Source organism: Leptodactylus fuscus, chromosome 5, assembly GCF_031893055.1.
Source record: "Leptodactylus fuscus isolate aLepFus1 chromosome 5, aLepFus1.hap2, whole genome shotgun sequence".
NCBI classification, from domain to species: Eukaryota; Metazoa; Chordata; class Amphibia; order Anura; family Leptodactylidae; genus Leptodactylus; species Leptodactylus fuscus.
The window spans coordinates 83,444,680-83,463,776 of record NC_134269.1 but is presented as its reverse complement, the minus strand read 5'-3'; the positions used below and the strand labels follow the sequence as shown (position 1 = coordinate 83,463,776).

At 37.9% G+C, this 19,097-nt stretch overlaps 1 protein-coding gene across 1 annotated transcript in view; it reads left to right on the top strand.

Moving 5' to 3' along the window:
• THSD4 (thrombospondin type 1 domain containing 4) overlaps positions 1 to 19,097 on the top strand; it is a 539,554-nt gene that overhangs the window by 210,882 nt on the left and 309,575 nt on the right. The window contains exon 6 of the mRNA XM_075273577.1: positions 17,272 to 17,374. Coding sequence (XP_075129678.1) covers positions 17,272 to 17,374 — 103 coding nt within the window. The remainder of the gene's footprint in view (positions 1 to 17,271; positions 17,375 to 19,097) is intronic.

Genomic DNA, 19,097 nt, shown 5'->3' with positions numbered 1-19,097 from the left:
TAGATGACTGCTAGGAATGTGGCAACATCTAATAATTTTACTAAATGATGTTTATGTCTGGAGTGTTGATATGTATTCTATACAGATGGCTGCCTAAGACTAGATTCACATCCGCACATTCCGCTTAAAATTGGTGGAGGAAAAAAGTCCTGGAAGAAGGACTTTTTTTCTCTGCTGGTATCAGTATAAAACAGGTGGAAACCCGCAGGTAACTGCTTTGTAAGCGGATAGGGTCTCCGTCTTTTGCGTCCTCCTGCGGACTCGAGCAACGGAGACCCAAATGCTAGTGTATCCCTAAAATTGAATGTTTTTTGCAGGCAGTGTTTTCTCAGCTTTGAGGATTAAATGAGAATACTGTACACAGCAGTATAGACATGGCGATATATTGAAATATAGGGTGAGAGTATAAGTATCATGAATGGCGACACAGATTATACAACTCCGAATATAACTATAAATCTGTCAAATATTTTTGTATCATATTTTACATCTTAGAGAATACTATTAAGGGGCTCTATCATTGGGAAAAGTCATTTTTAACTAAACATATATTTGCATAGCCTTTAGAAAGGTTATTCCACACCTACCTTTAGTATGTAAATCCGCCCAGGGAGAGGCTGCTGCTGTTGCAGATGATCACTCATCATCCTCCCTGCTCTCAACTCCCCTGTGTACACACAGTAGTCAGTGCTCACTGAGACTTTGGGTGCACATTGGAGGATAATTAGCATATCAATAAAAGCGGACTCATTCAAAAACGACTGAGGGGATTTACATACTAAAGGTAGGTGTGGAATAGCCTTTCTAAAGGATATGCAAATATATGCTTAGTTACAAATGACTTTTCCCAATGATAGAGACCCTTTAATTTAAAATAAATATTACTCTAAAATGTAGATGGAATACTTCCAGATACACTGTATTATTCTCTTGCTTCATAAAAACTATTCAAATTTATGTTTTAGGATATATATAAGATAACTTAAGATAATCCTTTAATAGTCCCACCATGGTGAAATTCAGTGTGTTACAGCAGCATGGACAGTACAGTAGTATATAGCAAGAGAGAAACACATACAAGCTCAGAATAGCGGATATAAAAGACTCTAGGAGTCATAGCAAATAAAATTTTTAAAAAAACAACTTCAGGATCATTTAGTTCTCTGTACGAAGTGATGTTGATTATATAGCCCAACCGCGGTTGGTGGACACGAGGAAGGGGGGTACAGCATTTAGGCATTAAAGGCAGAAGCAGCTTTTGCAGAGGTGAGGGATGTATGCAGCTGTCATGATAACATATAGGCTACATAACACCATTTCTAGTCTGTCATCTATATTTATCTGTATTTATGCACATGATACATCATATTTTACATGACTTAATTATTAAAATGCATGTAATAATTCAAATAATTGTTGTTTCTTTCACGTCCCTTTTTCTCATGCTCATACAACCATTTAGCGTCTAGTGAATCAGACCGTTCACAGAAGTTGAATATTAAGGACATTTTAGGTCGATGTCAATTTTGGTAAAAATAAAGTCCTGCGGTCCCACATGTGCAAAGGTCATATAAGCTGACTATTCTTAAAATAATCCATTTGACGTGATAGGATACTTTCTGTGGATCCCTGTCATTGCTTAATGTTAAAATTAAGTGTGGCTGACACAAAGCCAGCAGTTCCCACTGTCATCTACACCTGCTTAAAGTAAATACAACATCCAGTCGTTGACTAGTTTCTCGGGTGTTCTGACTGTGAACACATTGAGATTGTCTGGCACTTTACTGCTACTCTGAGTTAGACGTTAAACTTACCAGCTGTGTTTATACATTCTTGGTGTTGAACTCTGCCACCTGCATGTAGTCCCATTCTTATTTCGATGTTGGAGTAACCAAGCGCCCTCCCTTCCTCTTCAGATGCAAAAGAAATTCTTCTACATTTTAAAGGCCATTAAACACATTCCTTTCTTGAATTAGGTTATTCAAGACATGCATTAGATTTATTCTTCATATTGTATGTCTGGGGTATCTAACTGCCATAGAATTATTGTACACCACGAACCAGGATCTACTGTAACTACTTTCATATGCTGCTGATATAGTACATATTTCATTCTTACTTTAATTTTCCTTTAAAAATATTTGAGATCCACTATATCACATGTGCAGGTTTTTTTGACCACAAAATGATTTGTAGCTCAACTCAAAGGAACAAAGCTTCAAACCAGATAAACCAGCCAAAATATAACGCAGGTGGTATTTTTAGGCATATTTTCTTGTCAGTCTACAAAGCTTCAGACAAGACATCTGATTTTTGTCTGTCTCTAAATTTCTGGATTAATAACATATTTGTTGGGTTTGTTTCATTGGTCAGAAATGATCAGAAAATAAATTTAGCCCTATAATAATTAAGCAAAGTAGCTTCCCTCCAGAAGGAAGAGAATTGTCTCTGAAGGAACACTTGTACTTAGCTACCATCTACACCAATGTCTGATCCATAAATGAGCTCTGAAAAACTAGGAATATGAGGCTCTATTCACATCTGCGTTCGGGTTTCCGTTTGGGAAGTCTAATTGGGGACCCCCAAATGAAAATCTATAAGCATTAAAAAGCGGTTACCTGGGAGATCCACAGACCCCATAGACTATAATGGGGTCCATGTGGTTTCCGCTCAAAACATGTGGAGAGAAAAGTCCTGCAAGTAGCACTTTTCTCTGTGCATAATTCGTGTGGAAACCATACGGACCCCATTATAGTCTATAGATCCATGTGGTTTCCATATGCAACCGCTTTTAAATGCATATAGGCTTCCCTTCGGGGGCGCCAAGCAGACTCCCTGAACAAAAACCTGAATGCAGATGTGAACCTGGCCTTAGCTGAACCCATTGCCACTTGCCTATACAAAGCATGGTAACAGGCCAAGTAATAACATAGGCTGCCAAAACTAAAAGAGTCTAGTCTACTTACAGATATGGTACACCATTTTATAGCAAAATTAATGCACTCTATCATTGGTACCATTTAATGATGAGGTTTTCTATTTGTATATGGTATAGGAAACCTTATATTGCACCAAAACATCTTCGTTTGTCAGTGCTTCTGTTCTTTGGCTTACTGGGACTTTGAAGTATACTGCATTGCTCTATGATGTGTATAAGTGCTAACAAAGCGTAATAACAGAGGTTGTCTTGATGGGACACCACTAGTAAGATTTACACACTCTACACTTTAGGAATGTTGCACTTTTATTGGATAATAGTTTTTATTTGCTTTTGTAGACATGCATTATGTAGAATGTACATTAGTAGCATATTACTGTAAGCTATTACAATATTTATGGTGAAGCTCTACCATTTCTAATTTACACAAAATATTTGATAGACAAATAAAGACAGTGTATTGGATTCATCTAGTTTGGTAAGGAGTCAAAGAACGGGCATTCAACCTGAACTCCACTCCTTCTGAAGACTAATGTAATTATTGATATCTTCGGCACAACTGCAGTTGCTCTTCCATATCTACAAACTGCCAGAAAGCAGAGCAGTTGCTTGACAGGGTCCTTACAATGTTCAGCTACTTCACTGTTTTGGTGGTGAGCTCAAGTGGTTATACATGTTTTTCTGTAGGATCAGAAAAAAATCCATTTTAACTCTTTAGTCGGGTCACATCTACCACAACTGCTTTCTACATCTTGGATCTTGTTACTATGAGTTAGGTAGATCTGGATTAGTAGCACTAATAGGATGAACACCTTAATCTTCAATGGAGTTTGGCTTTTGTTTGGAAATCTTAAATTACTTCAGATCTCAGATATAATGTCTGTAATATTCTTTAAAAGTATGATAAACTACCGGATTTATTAAAACCTATTGTAATACTGCAAAGTAAATTTCTCCTGGAACCAGTAAAGCTATACAATACATCCAGAAACATCAAAACCGAGACTTTTAGGCAGAGGAAATGAAAGACATATTTTATACTGCTGAAGAACCTAACAAAAAACAAAAACATCTGGAATTCTTCACTATTAGAAATAAAGCAATCTCCTGTTGACTTTGTAAAATAGTTTTGAATGTGTATTTTATATACTGGCACATAGTATGGCTAACATTGCTGGTATATCTTAATTTCATATGCAAGTCTGATCTCATGAAGGGTTGGTTTGAAAAATAAAGTTTTACACAAGTTAGGCCTTGTTCACATCTGCATTCAGTATTTTATATGGAGAGTCCGCTCTGGGTCCCCCCAAACGGAATACCAAATGCATTAAATAGCAGATAGCTAAGAAACCACACGGATCCCATAGATTATAATGGGGTTTGTGTGTTTTCCACGCGGTGTCCACACAAATCATGCGTAGACAATACCGAACGTAGCTATGAACCAGGCCTTAGACTGAAAACAGATTATTTTGAAAAATAATATTGTAAGAATGAATCCTATTATATTCAAACATAGACATTCAATTTCAGACATAAAGAATCAGCTACCACGTTGTGCTGGTATAAAACACTAGTATATAGTTAAAGTGTGCAAAAAGAACAAAAAAATGGCATGTTAAGGGTTTGGTACATATGTCTTTACTTACCTTTCCTCTTGAATAGGTTCAGTTATGTGTCATATAATCACCAGCTTTTCAAAACAACATACTTTTTGATATTCTATCATGAGATGCCTATCCTATATCTGTCAATCTGTGGCCATCAGTGGTTGTGTAGTGAGTTGCGGCCAGTTTTGCTAGTAAGTTACAATATTGTGTTGAATAGGTTTTATCATAAACTGGTGTCCTTAAACAAATTTAAGGTAAGGTAGACTCTTTATATGATGGTATTCAAGCATGGTGGTACATGGTTATCTGTAGAGGAATGGCCAGTCTTTACTTTTACAGTATTTGAAAGTCCCTTGTTTTATTGCTTTTTTTTTTTGTATCTTGCTAAAAATTTCCCATAGCTTCAACTTTCACCAGAACTTGGTTGCTATCCAATAATTGACTGTCCATCCCACATTTTAATAGCACCACATTGACTCTAATTCGTAGGTATCCCTGGTAGTCTGTGTGATGTATTGTGGTTTAAACACTGTGTTTTTAATACGCAAACACATTTGGTCTTTTATTTCTGGATTGTATCTGGAACCTTTGCCAGAAATAGTTCATATTGGCTAGATGATGGAACGGTGATGGAAACTATAAGGTTTTTTATTTGCTTTCCCTCTATGGATCTAATCTTCCTTCTTTACCCGTGAACTTTGAGCTGTAAGAGGTACAGCTGCTAAACACTCAGCTTTGTGTTAAACTGCAGAAAATGAATAAGTTTGACATGATTGGTAACATATTAAATATACTCTGTAATCCCATTTATGTTCATGGGGGGTCAATGTTTTAAACAGATTTTACACAAAATAAATTAGTTTTTTTTGCTTTACATTAAAATATCTGCCACTTTGCCTTATTGCAAACATCTGCGCTTACATGTTATTGTGTAGTTAAAATATTTTCCTCTGGGTGGGCCATTTTGTTTTATTTGTACAGTGTAACTTTGTAACTCAGCATAATCCATATTCTAAATATTTCTCTCTTTGGGATCAGATTCCAGATAAGGTGTCTTGTGACAAGATGGATGGTAAACAGTTTAATTTCCCATATTCCAATGGTAGCATAGCAGAAATGTAGAGGTTTCCTATAAAATCAGTGGAAAGGACGTTTGGGAACAGATTCTATTGTAAGAACAACTTTATTCAGTGTACGTAGTGTATATGTAATATTTTATAGCAGTCAATGGTTGCATGTTGGAATTTCTTAGAACTGAACCTCAAATGTGTAGATCATATTTCTGGAAACTAAGGATATAAATCAAGCTCATATGATCAGTAGCAAAGTCCCCCAATAAGTAATTGTGGGGATTACTAAAAGTATATAGATTCTAAACATTGATTACCTAGGTCCCCTGCCGATCAGCTGTCTGAAAAGTCTGCAGCGCTGAGGTGAGCCATTTATGTAGGAAGCAAGCACAGCGTCATACATTTGTACAGCGACTGTGCTTGGTATCACAGCTGAGACCATTTACTTGAAAGGGAATGAACTGTCATTAGGCCACGTAACCAATGAACATGATGTCACCTGGCCTGTCAAGTAGCAGTGATCCATGGGGATCCTGGGTATTGGACCCTACTAATCTTCAATTGATGACCTATTCTGTGGATCGAACATAAATGTAAAAGTTTGAGAAAACCCAATTAATCACAGCATATGAACTGTATACAATGAATCCCTTATCATATTCCCTTCTAATAGCTCATCCAAATGAAATTAAATCACCAGAACATGTGCCCTATAGGAGACATGCTAAACATTGTAATTTATTTTCAATTACTTGGGCACTTTGTGAACACCATATTTTTATGATCCTGCTCTGATTTATCTTCCACATACAAATGAGAGAGGACCACAGCAGTCTCTACCTGCTCAGGAGGCTGAGGGCCTTTGGAGTCAAGGGGGCACTTCTTAGGGCCTTCTTCAGGTCTGTAGTGGCATTAGCCATCTTCTTCGGAGTGGCCTGCTGGGGGGTAGCATATCAACCGGGTATAGGAATAAACTCAACAAGCTGATTAGAGGGGCCAGCTCTGTCCTGGGGAGCCCTTTGGATCCAGTGCAGGTGGTGGGTTACAGAAGGATACTGTTTGTGGTGTGTTCCATGCTGGAGAACAACTCCCATAGCACGAGACCGTGATAGCTCTGGGCTGTACTGTCAGTGACCAACTACTTCACCTGAAGTATGAGAAGGAGCACTTTTGAAAGTATTTCCTCCCCGCTGTGGTTAGGTTGTACAATCAACATTGGCCTAAATGTAGATCACTGGATACAGAGAACTGAAAGATCCTGAAGTTGTGATATCCCTCCTACTATTTTCTTTACCTTTATCTTTTTCTCTGTACCTACTGTCACTGTAATGCCTCCACCATGGAGCTTTTTTTTTTTATTAATTATTATTAATACAAAGGTTTTTATTGAGTTTTTCAACCAGCATAACAAAAAATGCATATAACACATCTCAAAGTATAAAGTATACCCTAACTTTCAGTTCACAGAAAGACACTAAAGACTAAACCCAATAACAGCATATTTAAGATCCATAAAAGCCAATAAATGTAATATTGGAATAACAACGCGGAAGAGATGAGAAGGTAAAAATAGGACAAGAAGACAAGAAATAAGGATGAGAGAGAGGAGAGAAAGAAAGAGAAGAAAAGAAGAAAAAAAAAGGAAAATAAGTTCCGCATTAAGGAAAAGTTCAGAATTGAACGTAATTTAGTATTCAGTTTCTCATTAAATGTCTCAGCAACCAAGGGGAACAGATTTCCCTATATCTTTTGTTTGTTCTAGTAGACCAGCTCAAGAGCTCTTCGAAGTGAGCTATCTGAGATACCTTGTCCTCCCATTGTGAGATAGGAGGTGTAATTTTCTGAAGCCAAAAAAGGTGAATAATCAGTTTCCCAGCAGCTAAGACATGGGTGACCAGTTTATCTTTCTTAGGATGATAATCCTGGGATGACATGCTCAAAAATATCAAAGGTGGAGTTAAGATGAACACCGAACTATATATCTTTCGGATTGTATCCTGAATTGCAGACCAGAAGGGCTTTACAAGCGGGTAATCCCACCAAATATGGAGATACGTGCCACAGTCAGAAGAACATCTCCAGCATAAATCATCTTTTGCCAGTTTTTTGTGATACAGCCAATCAGGAGTTCTGTACCATCTTGTAAGCAACTTAAAGTGGTTCTCTTGTATTCTGATACAAGGTGAAAATCCATGGGACACCTCCAAAACATGCTCAGCCTCATCAGGCGTTAAGATTAATTGCAACTCTTGCTCTCAAGAAGATAGATAAGCCAGCTTGTAAAATCTTTTCGGTATAAAATGATGATGAAGCAGATGGGATATGTTTATAAACATCCTAGTGGAAGAAGTCAGCAATTTTTGAAAAGCAGTCATCTCAGACCGAAGAGAGAAAGTTCTATTAAACCTTACTATGATAGTGGCAAGGTGGTGTCTGCGAAGAAAAGAAATAGAAAGATCTGGTAGCATCGGCAATATTTCCTCTATGGGTAACAGTGCACCGTTTCTAGATACATCTTGTCCCATAGTGACTGGTAAGCATCCACTTATATATCTAAGAGTTCTGGAACTAGCCCCAATGGAAGCTGAGGTGCAAGGATTGGGCCCATACAAGACCATAATGAAATAGTTCCTTTCGAGATGGGGCAAGCAAAGTCCTTTTTGAGAAGGAGTTTTTGGAAGCCATAATTGTTTCCGAAGAGATAAGCCAGTCAAACTGTGGAGTATTTGGAACAGGATTGATGATTGTAATGGAACAGCTAGTTGTATAATAATTTTAGATATGAGGCAATCCTGCGCCTCTCTCAATCTTTTTTCTGGTCATCAAAGACCAGGCTAATCTCGGCCACTTGTTGTGACAGATGAATTTAGTAAAGATGGTCTTGAGAGACTAAAAACGCCGCTGGCAGGGCAATTGGAAGCATCGATAACTTGTAAATGATTTTTGGTAAGATATTAAGCTTGAAGGAGATTCTTCCTGCCAAACCAAGAAATCGGCAAAGTTGAGTAAGAGGTCAGAGTATGTTTAATGTCTTCTAGTAGTGGAGGGAAGTTGCGCTGATACAGTGACTCCAAATCCGAAGTTAGGCGGATTCCCAGATATTTTATGTCGGATTTAGCCCAGGTAAACGGGGTGCGGGTTTTAAGTATATCAGCCATATGTCTGGATAAAGTGATATTCATCACTTCTGATTTGGAGAAATTTGCCTTGTATCTGGACATTATTCCAAATTCTGACAATCTATCCTCAAACGCTAGCAAGCCATCTTCCGGATTTGTGACAACAAATAGGATGTCATCTGCGTAAGCAGTGGCATGAAGTTCTTGCATACCACTAGTCATCCCTCTAATTCTAGGGTCTTGTCTGACCGCCTGAAGAAGCGTTTCAAGGACAAGGATAAACAGGGTTGGTGACAAAGGACATCCTTGTCTCATGCCATTAGTGATTCCAAAGCTGCAGGAAAGGGAGCCATTTATTTGCAAACATTCTGAGGGCTGGTTGTACATGGAGAAAACAGCCGATACAAATCTCTACGGGAGTCCACCATGGAGCTTTTTGTATTTGTATTTTGTATTTTAAATTTTATATCATTATTGGATTATCTATGCTGATGTAACACACTCAATTTCCCCATGGTGGGACTATTAAAGAATTATCTTATCTTATGAGTTATAAGTGGACAAAATGTCGCAGTCCAAGGCATCAGTAACATTAAAATTGTTTGACCACAAATTCAGCACATTCCCTGGTCTCAGGATTGGGCAAACATTGCATACAACTGCAAGTCTCACTAGTTAAACGCCCCAAAATAACAGGAGTCACCCAACCTGTATGGAGAGTCGGGCTGACTTCATCAGTCCCATAGAAATGAATGGAGTGACAGTGGGCCTGTGCAGCTGCTACTCCATTCAGACAGGTGGTTAGTTATCCCTCTTCTGGTGATTGGTGTCAAACACCCATTTATCTGCAGCTTCGGTCCTACCCATTGGATAGGGAATAAATCACCTGTGGTTAGGCAATAACCATAACAGAGAAAGTTCACACATGCATGGTAATTCCTTCCTTTACTAGACACTGGCAAGAACTTTTGCTACACAACTAAGGGCTCTCAGGATATACAAGGGCTGCTGAATTGTAAGCCAGTATGGCATTTCAATAAAGGGTGGTCCATTTTACTATACATTGTGCATTGCCCACCACAATAAATATGTCAAAGCCACTGACCCTAGAATAGAGTCTATGCCTCATGCACACGACCATGTGTGCAGTCTACGGCTCTTTTGAGAGGAGTTCCAATGTTCCATCTTGATGATTCTAGAACTCGTCCTATCGTACTCTTTGAAAATGGATCAAAATTGAAGCCCCCCAGTGAAACTAATAGAGCATGGAAGACACTCAGATGTCACTCAAGTGCCTTCCTTTAAAAAAATCGGAACCTACTACGTTTGCACATTCTGTCATGTGCTACCGCCACTTCTGTGAAACCTGAGGGGAAGCCCACTTGGATTCACGCAAACCACTATAAAGCCCTGTAGCAAAAGAATGATCCTATTTTTGATGATACTGGTAACTTCACTCCAAAAAGGGGAGACGGCCGACGGGCTGATAACCCAAAATGACACTGTGATGACCATACGGCTTATAAATGATATTTTCTACAATCAGCTTAGAGTTATAGAGGAAACGGCTGAACAAGTTGGTCTAATTTCTTTGATAACATGGAGGAATAGAGTAGTTTTAGAGATGTTATTAGTAGAAAAAGGAGGGGTATGCAAAATTATTGACATTAATGGTTGTACTTATATACCTAACCATACAGGACCTGATGGAAGTTTCACAAAAGTGTTGGAAAATCTTACAACATTATCAGAGGACCTTGTTAAAAACTCTGGTATCAACAACCCTATCTCAAACTGGTTTGAATGGTGGTTTGAAGAAGGGAGCCACCTGGTGTGAAGTTTTTCCATTTCTTTGGCAGTAGTAGCAGCAATACTTGTTACCTGTGGATACTGCCGAATTTCCTGCAATCAAGGACTTTTTCATAGATTGATTGATACAACTATGTATGTGGAATCTAAGCCCTTCAATGATGGTTAAATGTGAAATGCTATAATTGAGAATAAGATACGATCCTTCCCATACCTTCAAGGAATTCGGGAAAGCCCGACAATAGCTTCTTGCTATTGAAGTACTTGAGGATGAGGGAGGTCTCCTATCTGTTCTCAAAAGAAGGGATTGATAGGGAAATGAATACATTCATATATACGTATTTCCTATATGTGTATACATTCTTTCAGTAATACTTAAGCTTGTAGAATGCTACTCTCCAGGTCAGCCTGTCCCATCTTCCATATCAATAAGAATATGTGTAGACTGACTGACGCACCCCATAATAAAGCAGATCATCACTTTAATGGGTATAAAAGGTGTGATGTATGCAATAAAGGTATGCTTCTACCCAGGTTCAATTTGTCTCTGTGTTGAATGCATTACTGACTCGAGTCTTTATCTTTAAATTTGACTATCGTCCAATATACTTAAGTGGTCCCATTGAGACCACCCCTGACAAAGCCTAAGGGCCCCTTCACACGGAGGATACTCTGGCTGATTCGGAACGTGTAAACGTTCCGAATCAGCAGCGTTTACAGCAGGTCCCATTGCTTTCTATGGGAGCCGGCAAACGTGCGCTCCCCATAGAAATGAATGGGAAAAAGCAGCCCATTTCTATGGGGAGCGCACGTAGGCTGGCTCCCATAGAAAGCAATGGGACCTGCTTTAAACGCTGCTGATTCGGAACGTTTACACGTTCCGAATCAGCCAGAGTATCCTCCATGTGAAGGAGCCTAAGATGTCACAGCTTACCAAGTCTTTTCAGAGTGGTATAGTGGCAATGTTTTCTTCTCAGTTAGACACACTCCTTGTAAGTCTCTATATCCCGTGACTCCTTTTCTCCATTCCTCCATTGGAAAGTTTAGAGGTTTTGTCAACATGGTGCAAAAAACTGTCTAATACCCCCCACTGTGTTTAGATTATTAGAGTATTTTATGGCCATGTATGTGTTAACATTATACATATAGAGGCTGTCCCAGAATTCTCAATTTTTGACAGGGTGTAAATAAGTTATATGTATTTTCAACTATGACTTAAATAAAAACTTTTCCCCACTCTCATATAACCCTTATAAGGATTATGGTAATACAGTTGTAAACACATATTAAATTTCATATTATTTTTATGATTTTTCTTTATATTTTCCACTCTACAATTTAGAATTTTATGTAGCTATAAAAAATTCCAGATTTGCTCCAATACATGCTACTAAGCAAAACTATTTCTCTGTTCCTAAAACTTTCTACACGCTTACATTGGAAGGTTATGAAAACATAGCGGAGAACCATTTTGGCTAGCAATTCTGACAGTTTATGCTTATGTGACAGTTACTCCAATATATATATATATATATATATATATATATATATATATATATATATATATTTATATTTGTGTGATAATGAGCTCCTCTTGGTTTTAGACGCTGTCATTGTCAGGTGACTCTTAAAATGCCAGACACAATCCTGTACCCGGGATCCAGACGGTATAATTAAATGTCTTGGTGTCTTGGTTTTATGTGCGACAAATCAGGAGGATGATCTGTTCACTATAACGTCACCTAAACAGCAGAGCTTTCTAGAAGGTTTGGTCCAGACAATGAAGTACTTGTTTCATTAGTAATTACACAACTTGATGCCACTGCCAGCTATAGATTCGTCTCTGCTTCATCTCTCCATTTTAGCAGATTTATTGCACCTGAAAAAAAATTATTTAAGCTTGTATTGTTACTGTTCCAAATATTTCAGCTTATTGCGGATGGAATAAACTATACACCAGGACTACTGAAATGTCAATGGGCTTGACTCACAATAAGATTCAGTCTTTGAAATTCTGCAGAGATTAAGTAAATCTATACAGCATAATGACATTTGCAGAATACAGTTTCTAAAAAGTGATTTGTTATAATTTGTGACATTGTTCTTTTGTAATGGTGTATATGATGGTTTCATAGAAAACACATGTATGAAAGTCTTCACTCTAATATGATTCATCAGACACGTGTGTTTTATATCAATAATACTTACTCCACATCAAAGTCAAAGTCAGCGGGATGTCCAATTTGGAGAGGATCCCAGTTATCTCACCACAGTTCATTAAAGGATGAGGCCAATATCCTATGAGTAATAAGTCATCCATTATTACTTTATCATTGTTTATTGATCCATTAATTTATTGGAAAGAGTCTAGTGAAATACTACATAATAATATTGAGCTCATGTCATTTGGAACTCTTGAGACTGGATAGAAAGTACCGCATGCCAAAATACTGAGCATGTCTGATTATGAAAACGTATTCTTCTTGGCATTGGTAACCTCTGTTCTAATGCACCTGGAGGTCTCCACCAAGTGAGAAGTTCCTTTATGGATTTGGGTCTTCCATATGGTCTTGCTACACATGCGTTCCAGATACTGTAAACTTTAGGCAAGTCATTCACCACTACCTCCTTTCAGTCCTTTTTTAGGGACATTTCTAGCACAACGTCATTAAAAATTGACCAATTCATCTACTTTTCGCAGCCAAGAGACTGACATGGTCATGGGAATAAAGCCATATGCTTATTCTTAATCTCAATATTGGAAGCCCATGCCATAACTAGGGAAAGAACAAGTTTGAAAATAATTCCTTTCCTGGCTCTATTCCCCATGAGGTAAACCTCAAAATCTGTTTCGTCCTTCCAAAATGACTGTCATTCTTCAGTGCAGATAATAATATAATCTGTATTACTGTATTCAGTGAAATATAGACTACAGAGCACTGTCCTGGGAGAAAATAAAGGGTGATTTTCCTGATTCCTCTCCTTATCCGTAGTTCTCTAGTATTAAGGTTATTAGCGTATGGTAAATGTATGTTTCCCACAGGGGGTTATATCAAGACATCCTGTAATACCTTGAATCCTACAATTTTCAATAGATACCTTATCCATCAAACCTCAGTCTCTAACCTAATCCAACCTGGAATTTCTAACTCCAACAACTGAATCAAATTAGAAATATCATAGTTCATAGTTCAAGAATAGCTTAATCTCGGGTAACAAATAATTATTGAAACTCAAGTCTTGACCATTAAAAAAGAATTGCAACTGAGTTGCCAAAAAATACATACTAATATTAGGTAGGGACAATCCCCAGAGCTCAATGGCCATGGCAGAATCCATTTCATATGGAGTCAGAACAAAATGTTATCCAAACACTCTTATAGAATCCAAAATCACTTATTCAGACTGGCCTTTTAGGATCCTGTTGGGTTCATATATCTAGGTGTATAGATCTCAAATGGTCCTCCATTCCTCTCCCAATTAATGTGCAGCCCGGAAAGTTTGAGCAGCACTCTCAGTAGTCTGAATTACTGCCAATGTTATTTTCTATCAACATTCGTATTAATAACTAATGCCTTTTCTACACAAATTACTTTTCTCTGCAGTTCGGCCTCTGCTGCTTTTATTTCTCCTTCTGCATCCAATCCAATATCTTTATAAATAAGACTATGCAGAGATTCCATATCTCCTGAGATATTGCTGTATTACCATTGGACTTTTGCTAAAAGGGGATGAACCGTGGTCAGGACCACTGACTAGTAGTTAGAGATATCCCATAAGTGACCACACATTGAATTGTACTGGCAGTCAAATTTCACTGATATTCTCTGAAACAACATTCTCAACAGAGAACCATCCACATTTCTGGTGCTTTGCTTGATATGTCAAGTGATTTCTAGTTTCTAGTAGTAGAAATTTCAGAACAGTCCTAAAGGTGTTTGGATGCTCCATAAAGCTCTGCAGCCCTTGCTTTCTGTCAATCCAGGTTTGTTCTACTGACCTGTATTCAGAACTGAATAATCTTTAAGATTTATTTTAAGATTTATTTTAGTCTTGTGTTATAATTTGCACCAATAAGTCACATATGTCTACTACTTCTATTGTGAGTTATTTCTCCACTTTCTATGCCACCTCCCTATTGGAGAGATTTTGTGACAAATTTAGTGATTTTTTTTAACCTGTTTTTTTTTTTTTTTTTAATCTATGCCAACCATGCCCACTTTCCCACCATTTTTATAAAAGTGGACTAAGCAACATGTTTGCACAAATAAGTCCAAAAGTTATCCCAGAGCTTTGATAGTTTGTCCCCAGCGACCTTCACCAGCAGCTGAATTTTCATATTTGCAGTTATTTATCTTTTAAAATGATTTCATTGATTTTTTGATTACTTTGGACTATAATTGAACCATTTCAGAACTCTGCGCCATCTAGTTTTAGATGTATTTGGTTCAGTGTCTGTCCAAGAGAATGGATTTGGCTGTCCTTAAATGACCTGTGTGTAGGATAAACATCTTGATAAAAAGCTCAGAAGGAACTTAAAAAAACTAAAGCAGCAATTCTCACCTCACCAATTCCTTCTGATCCCTCTTTACACCAAAGAGAAACATCTTTTCCAATCCCTGGCTTCCGTAGTGGGCTTCTTCTTGGCTGAGTAGCTTTTCCTCTGTGAGACCAATAGGAGACCCAGGGACGCATTGGAATGGGAGCATCAGGGGACTTGTAGGGTGGGTGGTACTACTTCAACTTTTTAGCCTATTATTAGCTCTTTGTCAAAAATTTCCTGCTGCCATATCATGCTTTTACAACTTGTTCATGTAAGGCTGATATCAGTCATTGGTGTCTAGTTTGGATTTTGGAGTGTTTTCATACAAATTCATTCAGCCAGCAATACATTTGATATGAGAGCAATATGCTATCCTTGTTTTAAGATAAAGTTATCTCAAAAAGATACATTGAAAATTCTGGAATAAAAAATAAACTGCAGCAAGAGATTTATATATAACTACATATAAAATGTCATACCAAAAATTTACTTATGAAGCACCCTAACTTGGGCTGGACATCCGCTCCAGACAAAGTCACATGAAGATGACAAAATTATTTTATAACTGAAAACGTCGCTCGTTCTTATATTTTCCAGCAGACAAAGATTAGATTCATGCCACTGCCATGCAAAAGACTTGCCATTTGACCACTTTTGCAGTTTTGTACTTCAGGTTACACAATGACTGTTGCAGCTAAGCTGAAAAAAAATCTGAGAGGTTTTACAGGCTCCCACTAAGGTTTACCTATGTTACCATAGTACTGCGCTGTATACATCAGCTGTACGAGGCTCCAGGTGGTTCTCCAGTTCATTTACAAGCTGCATGAGTCAATAAATGGAAAGTTTGCCAAATTCCAAGTTATTATGAGAATAATTGCAGTTCCCCAAATTTCCTGTTTATTGTATAGCTGTTATCACCAATGTAATGGCAGCTGGGAAGACAATACTTATTTGTTTCTTTAGAGAATTAACACAATGTTGTGGCGTCCTACATGGGGTTCAGTGATATATTGCAGAAGGGAATATGTTACTGTTTTCCAGCCTGTAAAACAAATAAAATCTTACTTTATTTGCAGCGATGTATACTGTACACAGCAAAACAATTATCAGTGTATGTTATAGACATCAATATACTGTATGGATATAAGATGACTTGTGTGGGCAGTGAGTTTTATTCCCATTTGTTGCATTTTCATAGACTAAATTATGAATATATGGTATGTAATGTAGAGTTCTCTGCTCAGACATTTTGAGTAGTAGAGAGAGATTAGAGAGCTGTTGCCAGAGCATATCTCCCTCTGGAGGAACCATTATGTTCATTTATTCTATTGTCATTAATCTTTATTGGAACTGCGTAAAACACATCTAGATTACAATGTATTAAGTGTGTGTAAGACCCACTACTGTGAAAACTAATCATGAACATTAGGAGAGAGCCATGCTACTATTTTTAAGTACTGTTTATTACTGGGAAAGCAACTGATCATTGTGGATCAGTCAATGAATACTATTCCTTCCTATAGAACAAACATCTGCCACATGATAATTTTTCAGTCCGCAAAAGACGATGTGGTATGGATATCCTTTAATATATTTGATGTTCTGCAGTAGCATTAGGGTATGCTATTACTTATTGATTATAAGGTTCTGACATAGACTCCCTTTTTATTCTTAAGAACCCTATTACCACCAAAATGCTTGCAAACCACTTATGGGCAATTTTAGGGGCGGTTAGTGGCATAGTAAACATACAGTACAATACCTTTTTTGGACACAAATAAATAAACTTTTAAATCACATGGAATTATATTATGAGAATGCCCCTTAAAGCTCTTAGTTAACAGTCATACAAATCCCCTTGTCTTATGCCACATTTGTACATTATATTTTCTTTTACTTTTGTATAGTAGCAGTTCTCCCAGTTTATACTATGAGTGGCCACAGTCTGTACCAAAGACTTCAATGTGTAGCATTCCAATGGATTGCATTAATCAATATAATTGGATTTGGAATTACCTGAATATTAGAACTAAATCCTAAGTGTAAATAAGGTTTGTGGTTTATCAAGCTGAGGATGTGTATATTATGTCAGTGTTTAAAGATATAGCATTATACAAAATCCTTGAAGAAACGGTCATTACCTCCGCATTGTAAACTCTTGTCTGGTTGTTTGTTTTTACAGCTGTGTCCCAGTAACAACAGAGGCACAAGAGAAGTGCAGTGCGCATCCTACAACAACAAGCCATTTATGGGTCGCTTGTACGAATGGGAGCCATTTTCAGAAGGTGACATCATTATTATTATCACTGTTATTATTCTAGTTTTTGATTTTAGGTCCAGTATCTAAGAGGTTAATTCATTTTAATTTATGTAGATTTAGCAATTGTTCAATTAATTTTTATGTGCGCTTATTAAAGGGAATGAATAAACTTTTTTTTTTTTTTACTAATTAAAACCAGATAACGAAACATTTTAAGTCTCCCCAATCTGTATGTGATTATGCCATCTTGTCTTTATGCTATTGCTACATTTAAAGAGATTCTTGACAAATGGCCCAGATGGGGATGTTCATTTAAGTTTATGGGAGACATGCACTATATGACCTGTGTCACGGGCATTGTGCAGTGAAGAGGAAGAGCAACACTTAGTCCATGACCTGTTTGTAAGCAGTGGTCCTGGTGTTATCTATATATATATATAACAAAATCCTATGCACTCTCTTTTTAATACTTTTTGTGTGAACAATATGAGCTTTAATAAAGAAGCCAGGCAATGAATTTAAATATATAAACATGTAACAAATAAGATGTTTCAGTCTATTGCATCTTTACATTTTTGTATGTGCTGACAATGAGGTGAATGCTGTAAATATGTCACCTTGGAATAGCAAGCGTCATCCTATTATTACACCAGTGGTATGTATGCATCATTTTTGCATCAGAACATGCATCAAAATTTGCAGATGATAAAATCCTGTATGCAACACCCAAATATAGTGCATGGGGTCCATGAGCATCTGTGTTTGTCATATGGCATATCTGTCCCTGCTGGGTTTTCTTTTTCTATGTTCCTAAATGTAAAATTCTGAGAAGATAAAATGGAAGATTCTGAGCTGTGTATGAAGCATTAAAGTGAAGAGTGCAGGATTTTTTATTTATTTTTTTAAATAGCTACTTAGGGGGCGTTCACACTACCGTCGGTGTCCGACAGCTAGTGTCCACTGCTAAGGTCTTGTGAAAAATCTTGTGCGGACATTAGCATCGGACACTAGCTGTGTCCGTGACATTTTGCATTGATTTAAATTGACATTGGGTGCGTTCTTTTACAGTCCGTGTCTGTCCTTAACTGTCTGTTCCCAAAGATGTCCGACTTTTCAAGCGGACAGCAAAACCCGACATGTAGATTGGAGGCGGCAGGAAGTGTTGAGGGTTTGAACGTGTGACTTGAGTGATAGGTTGGAGTCCAGGGTTACCCCAAGGCATCGGGCCTGTGGTACAGGGGTAATTGACTTTGATAGATGGGTCAGGAGGAGGGGCCATACGGGGTGGGGTGAAGATTATGAACTCCATTTTCTCCATGTTGAGTTTGAGAAAGCGGGAGGAGAGGAAGGAGGCTATAGCTGCTAAACAATCTGGAACTCTGGCCAGCAGGGAGGTAATGTCTGGTCCAGAGATGTATATTTGGGTGTTACCTGGCATTGCAATGGTATTGAAAACCATGAGATTCTATGAGTTCGCCAAGGGTGTAGATGGAGAACTGGAGGGGTCCTAGGACGGAGCCTTGGGGGACACCTACGGAGAGAGGGCGTGGTGAGGAGGTGGTGTGCGAGTAGGAGACACTGAATGTGCGGTCGGTGATGTATGAGGAGAGGAAAGAGCCAGGTCTGAGATACCAAGGGATGAGAGAATTTCTAACAGGAGGGAGTGGTCAACTGTGTCAAAGGCAGAGGAGAGGTCAAGGAGGAGGAGGACAGAGTAATGGTGCTTGGCTTTGGCGGTTACAAGGTCA